The 7,341-nt window shown below is 39.9% G+C and overlaps 1 protein-coding gene across 1 annotated transcript; it reads left to right on the top strand.

Annotated features, from left to right (window-relative positions):
- The first annotated feature begins 2,655 nt into the window (after positions 1–2,655).
- On the top strand, positions 2,656–4,363 carry LOC149024067 (putative protein phosphatase 2C 65). The gene is made up of 5 exons (XM_089143405.1): positions 2,656–2,889; positions 2,973–3,332; positions 3,432–3,549; positions 3,628–3,851; positions 3,935–4,363. The coding sequence occupies exons 1-5, from the start codon at positions 2,656–2,658 to the stop codon at positions 4,361–4,363; spliced, it is 1,365 nt and encodes a 454-aa protein (XP_088999531.1).
- The last annotated feature ends 2,978 nt before the right edge of the window (positions 4,364–7,341 follow it).

Genomic DNA, 7,341 nt, shown 5'->3' with positions numbered 1-7,341 from the left:
ATGCAACTCTTGTTCGATATACTATTCTTAGTGACCTTGGTCCTGACTACACCACCTTCATCATTGTCATCTTACTATTAAAAATGTGAGCCCATAGGCTTTTCACTCATGAAGAATGGTGTGAGACCCATAAACCATTTTCTCTTGATTTACATGAGTCTGGATCACCTCCCCGAGAAGAAGTATGTGCTCTTTTAATGTTTCTCCACCACACAATAGGAGTGGCCCACACTTTTGAATACTGATAAAATAAGTCAGATGTACTCCTATTGTGTGGTGGTGGAGCATCAGGGGAGCACATGCTCCTCATTGGATAAGGAGGTGATCCTGACTCAGAGCACATGCTTCTCCTTGACGAGGAGGTGATCCAAACTCAAAGCACATACTACTCTGTCACATTGTGCCAACTAGAATATATACTCTACTCGTAGAACCTTTCGTCACAGTAAACTACAGAAACTCATCCAAAGGATCATCCTTAATTTCATAATACCTTGATCAAATTGAGTCAAATTTCTGGTTGCCTTGCTGCCATCAAAGATGGTGTTCAAGACACAACTCTCGTTCGATATATTATTCTCAATGACCTTCGTCCTGACTACATCACCTTCATCATTGTCATATTTCTATTAAAAATGTGACCCCATAGGCTTTTCACTCACGAAGAATGTCTTAACCATAGGTATGGGACCCATAAACCATATTCTCCTGATTTACATGAGTCTGGATCAACTCCCCGAGAATGAGTATGTGCTCTTTTGATGTTTCTCCACCACACAATAGGAGTGGCACACTTTTGAATATTGATAAAATAAGTTAGATATACTCCTATTGTGTGAAGCATTAGGGGAGCACATGCTCCTCGTTGGACAAGGAGATGATCCTGACTCAGAGCATATGCTTCTCCCTTGATGAGGAGGTGATTCAAACTCAGAGTACATACTACTCTGTCACATTGTGCCAACTAGAATACTCTACTTGTAGAACCTTTCGTCGCTATAAACTGCAGAAACTCATCCAAAGGGTAATCCTTAATACATTGATCAAATTGAGTCAAATTTCCCGTTGCCTTGTTGCCATCAAAGATGGTGGTCAAGACTCTGCTCTTGTTTGCTATACTACTCTCAATGACCTTGGTCTGGATTACACCACTTTCATCATTATCATTTTTTTGGTCAAACCTTCATCATTATTGTACTATTGGAAACATGAACCCATAGGCTTTTCACTCATGAAGATCGCCTTAACCACATGTATGGAATTGAGCTTTAGTCAAGACGGTGTTGTGACCGTTGGATGGTTGAAATGTGGTCGAGATTGAAATTTCGACCACCTGTTGTATCTCTTGGCTTAAAGCAACATCCAATGAGTGGTCAAGATACCACGTTTCGACCATCCAATGGTTGTAGGACTGGATCAAAATTAAGTATGGGACCCATAAACCATTTTCTCTTGAGTTACGTGAGTTTAGATCACCTCCCCATCAGGGAAGACGTATGTGCTCTCCTGACACTTCTCTACCACACAATAGGGGTGGAACACCTTTTTGAATATTGAAAAAATATATCAGAGATGAAACCTCAATGGGTTCTGCTCCTATTATGGGATAGAGAAGCATTAGAGGAGCACATGCTTCTCCCTTGATGAGAAGGTGGTCCGGACTTAGAGCACATACTCTCCCTTGACAAGGAGGTGATCTAGACACATATTTACATTATCTATTAGGGTAGAGGTCCGTGACTCTCTGCTCCCTTCATACTTCATCACACAATAGGAGTGGGGTCCACTAGGGATCCCACCCATGGTTCATTCTGTTAGCAGTCAGGATCCCAGCTCTAGATCAAATTGTTAGCACTCAAAGATCCCACCTCTGGTTTATTTTGTCAACGCTTAGCGCTGTACCTACTCCTATAGTGTAGTGGAGAAGTGTGAGAGAAGCACGTACCAAACTCCCCATTTTGATGCATTGGCCTAACCAACTAAACATGCAATGACCCTAAAGAGATTTTCAGCTCTGGTACATAGGCTCGGTTGGACTTTGCTTAGAGTATGGTTGTGGTGTTTAAATCTGGGCATGGGCCTAGGCCCAGATCAGTCCAGTCTAGCCTTGAGCAACAATTTTTATTTTTGTTTATTTTAAAAGAAAAAGAATTGTCTTTGTAAGTTTTGAGTTATAACAATTTCCAGCTGTTCCCTTGTTTGCCAGAAATTGAAAAGTTGCCCCTAACCTTATATAGTAAAAGAGAGTTCTAAAACTACAAGTTTGTTAAGAAAGAGAGCTCGAGATCTTAGGAAAACACAATTCTTCATGAACGGTTTTTACATTTCCCTTTATTCTCTCTTTATTTTGTGTGTATAATCCATTGACGGTTTACACGCAGAGATGGATGATTGTGATGGAATCTCCTATATATGACTCTTTTCTATTTTCTGACATTTTTTTCGGTGTCTCAATGCTGTCATCTCCACCTTTTCTCTTCTCTTCTTAGTTCCTCCTTGCTATTACATTCACTTCTCCTTCTCTATTGTTGAGGAGCTCTCTGGGCCCCCAGAAACTCTGGCTTTTTGCAGGAATTCTGGTGGGTACTGAACGGAGGCATTATTCGTCTCTGATTCTCCAGAAGCTCTAAAAGGGTTGAATTTGAAATTCAAAATATGGGGGCTTGTTGCAGTACCAAGAAGGAAAGAAGGGATAGACTCATGGAGAAGGAAGAAGAAAGAGAATATAATGCTGCCGTTGGTGTTGGTGGTGGTCTTGAAGAAGAGATTATTACACTTGAGGGAGATCATGGCTCTCGTGTCAGGTTACGTGGTCCTTCTCAATTCACATCCATGTTCACTGAAAAAGGAAGAAAAGGTGTTAACCAAGATACCATGACCATATGGGAGGTAATATGGTTAACAAGCTTCTTTAATTTTCCTTCTGAGTCTTTTTGTTTTTGTGGCCATTCATGAATCTTCCTAATATTTAGGGTTTTGGCGGAGAAGAAGATCAAGTCTTCTGTGGTGTTTTTGATGGCCATGGTCCTTCTGGTCACAAGGTTGCACTACATATAAGAGATCTTCTTCCATCAAAGCTATGTTCGGTATTGAATCAGTCTCATAGCAATGATGTTGATGGGGCATCGGCTAATGCAGATGTTGATATTGATGATCCTGAAAGTGATTACACTGTTGATACAGTTAGCAAAGATGATTCTTTTCATCCTACATATTGTTTGTGGAAGTCTAGTTTTCTTAAGGCCTACCGCGAAACCGATAAGGAACTCAGCTTGGAATCCACCATTGATTCCTTTTACAGTGGCACCACTTCTGTTACTATCCTTAGACAGGTTAGTATGGTTCGGATGTATATGATATGAGATCATTACATCTGCCTACAACAATTAGAGAGAGGTGATGTGCATTACATGATTCCTGTACTCATGCAGGGGGAGCACTTGATGATCGCGAATTTAGGGGATTCTCGTGCGGTTCTTTGCTCAAGAGACACAAGAAACCAACTCTTTCCCATTCAACTTACGGTGGATTTGAAACCAAGCATTCTGAGTATGTAACACTTCTTCTAAAATCATCTTTCTTGCTGATGCTGGTCATTGATTTGTGTTTGTAATTGGGTGTAATTAGGTGAAGCTGAAAGGATTCGATCCCATAAAGGAAGAGTTATGGCTATGGAGAAAGAACCAAATGTTAGTAGAGTGTGGATGCCGGAGGAAAACTGCCCAGGTCTAGCAATGGCAAGAGCTTTTGGAGATTTCTGCCTGAAAGACTATGGACTCATTTCTATGCCTCAAGTTTCTTATAAAAAACTCTCAAGCAAAGATGAATTTGTTGTGTTGGCAACTGATGGAGTAAGATGAATTAGGATCTCTTCTCTTGTATCTCTAGTTACCTTTTAGCAAGTATTGATCATTGATGTTCTTCTGCATATCAGGTATGGGATGTTCTATCAAACAGAGAAGTTATTAAGGTAGTTGCTTCAGCAAAGAAACGTTCCCTTGCAGCAAAGGTGTTAGTGGATCATGCTATTCATGCTTGGAGAACAAAATACCCAAGATCAAGAATTGACGATTGTGCAGTAATTTGCCTATTCCTGAAACCTGCATCTTCATCATTTAGTTTCAACCCAGAAGCTAACAAGGACAGTGCAATTACCCGGGGACTGACTACATCGCGAAGTACTAAAACTTCAAAAAGTTTCGAACCATCTGAACCTGCAATGTCACCTGCTTCCACAAATTGGAGTGCTGTTGAAGGATATAGTAGCCTCATTCTTGCAGTTAATCTTCCTCGATCGGCCAGTGATGCCATTACTGCAAGGCAGATATCCATGGAAGAGGAAGAAGAAGCGAAAAGCCATTAACTAGACTTGTGATTCTTCTTTCTCCAAGATTTGTGTAGGACACCCACAACTAATTTTTTGAGATATTGCCATTCCTCTCATCATCTTCGAAAGAAACATTCCAGTAGAGATTAGTATTCACACAGAAAAAGCTGGTCTCTCCTCTGTCCTAACATGCCCTAACTCTTCCTATTTTTGTCGTGTGGTGACTGATGTGGTATTTCCAACCATTGGATTGATAGGCTACGAAGTGTGGATTTTACATTTGTTGGACTTCAGAGAAAAAATTCACTCGTCCACCAACTGACCGTTTAATTTTTCTTCCCATGCATATCTAAAGCCCTTTACAGAATGGATTCTTATTCACTGTGGCCAAAAGAAAAGTTTATTCTAAAAATTTTCGTAGCTTTGATTTGTCATTGTTGTGATGAATTCGTTTTTGTGTCGAGCTTGACCTATGAGTGGAGACCTTGATACCTACAGAATTGAGACATTAGGTGCCTTCCTAGGTGTAATTTTCATAAAGCACCAACATGCATTGTTTCAAAACCTCCCAAAAATGAGACCTAATTTGTCATTTTTTTTATTTGCTTTTGCTATTTCCCCCCTTTTCTCTTTTTCTTTAACCTCCCTTTTACCTAATTAGATTGTTTTGTGAATGTTAGAGATCATCATGTTGGATGCTTGTAAAGATAACTAATGATATAGTAAAGGTTGTTTCTTTTTGGGGCAAATATCTAATGATTTTTTTTTCTCTTCTGAATTCTAGTCCTTGATTGCCAATATGAAAAATTTTCACCACCATATATCTTCATGCTTTCCGATGTATGAGACATTGAGTTTTTATCCTCCCACATCTCTCTCTCTCTCTCTCTCTCTCTCTCTCTCTCTCTAAAACATCATACAAAAAAGAGTTTTTTTTCATGGTGTCCACTTAAGTGGAAAACCTTTCAAACTGCCCGCACTTTCCTTTTTGCAAAATGTATATCAAGTTACCCACTATTAGTTTTTGACCCTTTGACTGTTATCTTTTCAAATTTAAATTGTGAACGGACCAAAATACCCCTCATATAGGTAAATTACCAAAATGCCCTCTCACTCACTCCCTTCACCCATCTTCCTACACCTCACTGGAAACCCCCTCATCATCGGCAACCACCCACACCCTCCCCCTGCCGACGACCACCGCCGGCAAACCCCCCAACTATGGGCAAGAATATTAGTAAATGTGAATTGTGTAGGATTAACTCCAGATGACGTCATCTCAAGAAAAAATCAAATTGCATCTTCAAATAAACCCGTTATTATGTCCCACAATCATCATAGACCATGAAACCAAATCACGGTGAGGCAATTCCTTGAATATTTGGTGCCAATGTGTCGATCCTACCATGTTTTGCACATGCCGATAGTAAAGTATTCTATGAGAAGGTATTCTTAAGAGGCATTTCATGGAAAAGATGGTGGGCATTTGATAATAAACCCATTTTGCATAGAAATTGATCAGATTGTTCGTCAAGAACATACCAAGGTGAAGACTAGCTTTGACCATTTGAGCATGAATTGATTTTCAAGAAAAGGGTCTTTGTTTCTTAGACTTGTTTGGAGGATAGAGGCGTAGAAATTTGGAAGAGAAATTAAAGGAGGAGAAAGCTCCCCATGAATAATTTTGAAGAGGAAGAAGGAGAAGAAGATCCAACCCTAACCACATGGCATATTCGACTGAGCTTCCCCTTATGAATTTGACCTAATGATTGGAACACTTAACCCTAACCATATGCATATTTGACCGAGCGCTCCCTGGATACTAATTCTGGTAGGGGGAGAGGGTGGTGGTTGCTGACGGTGGTCGCCAGAGAGGGGGAGGGGTGTGGTGGTTGCCGGCGGTGATGGGGGGTTTCAGTGAGGTGTAAGAAGAAGATGTGAAGGGAGATTCCCTTTTTTCCATTTGTACACAGTGAGTGAGAGGGCATTTCGGTAATTTAGGTATATGGGGGTATTTTGGTCTGTTCACAATTCAAATTTGAAAAAGTAATAATCGAAGGGTCAAAAACTAATATTTTGCAAAAAGGCAAGTGTAGGCAGTTTGAAAGGTTTCCTACTTAAGTTGGTAGCCAAGAATTCTAGCCCAACTTAAGTGGGCATCATGAAAAAAACTCTACAAAAATAATAACAAAAGAAAAAGGAAAAAAATAAAAATAAAAAATGGAAGGATTTATAACATTAACATCCAAAGATATCAACATAGGTAACTCCCATATTCGACTTTACCATGGACAAGAAGGCTCCCTCAAAGACAAAATACTTTTTGGAAAACAACATATAAGTGTACATAGGACATCCCCCACTAACTCCTTTTTGATATTAGAGGGAAACTCATTCTCGTGGCAAGCTTAATTAGCCACCTACTTAGCCAGGAAAACTACTAAATTCACATTCAAGCTTAATATCTTTTATTATTATTATTATTATTATTATTTTGTGGTAGACATATATTTAATGAGGAGCAACCAAGGCCATAGAGGTAAGGTCCCTGAGCCAAGGAGTGTAGAGCGGCCAAACAATAGGTTCCTCCACTAATTGGGCCTTCTTGGCTAGGTTATCCGCTACAGTATTGCGATTCCTAGTTAAAAAAAAGAAAAAAAAATACAATCATTGAAAGTTGGAACTAAATGAAAATATCTTGCACGATGGCCACTATACAGGCCGGGGGAGGGGAAGTCTTCCTCAAACAATAGTTATAAAGCTCCATGTTATCTGTTTCGAGACGACACACAACATATCCTCCTGGACTGCATATAACATAGCGGATCCCAAAGCAAGATATTTACCAACCAATATAGATCCAAAACGAGTAGGGTCCGACAATGCCAATAAAGTCATCCCCTAATGGTCATGAGCCACCAATCCCAAACCACGTCGAGCACCATCATCTGCATAAGAAGAATTTGAATTAAATTTAACCCAGCCTACCAGTAGTGATGCCCATTGATCCTCAG

This window comes from Hakea prostrata, chromosome 2, assembly GCF_041222555.1.
Source record: "Hakea prostrata isolate BN-2017 chromosome 2, UWA_Hpros_2, whole genome shotgun sequence".
Taxonomy (NCBI): Eukaryota; Viridiplantae; Streptophyta; class Magnoliopsida; order Proteales; family Proteaceae; genus Hakea; species Hakea prostrata.
Note: the sequence above shows the minus strand (reverse complement) of the source record. Positions and strands in the feature narration are given on the sequence as shown.

What these genes read in the sequence shown, in the direction of transcription:
- LOC149024067 (XM_089143405.1), top strand. Translation starts at nt 2,656, where the DNA reads ATGGGGGCTTGTTGCAGTACCAAGAAGGAAAGAAGGGATAGACTCATG. An exon ending in ATACCATGACCATATGGGAG is followed by an intron (nt 2,890 to 2,972) that starts GTAATATGGTTA and finishes CCTAATATTTAG; the next exon opens with GGTTTTGGCGGAGAAGAAGA. An exon ending in TTTGAAACCAAGCATTCTGA is followed by an intron (nt 3,550 to 3,627) that starts GTATGTAACACT and finishes GGGTGTAATTAG; the next exon opens with GTGAAGCTGAAAGGATTCGA.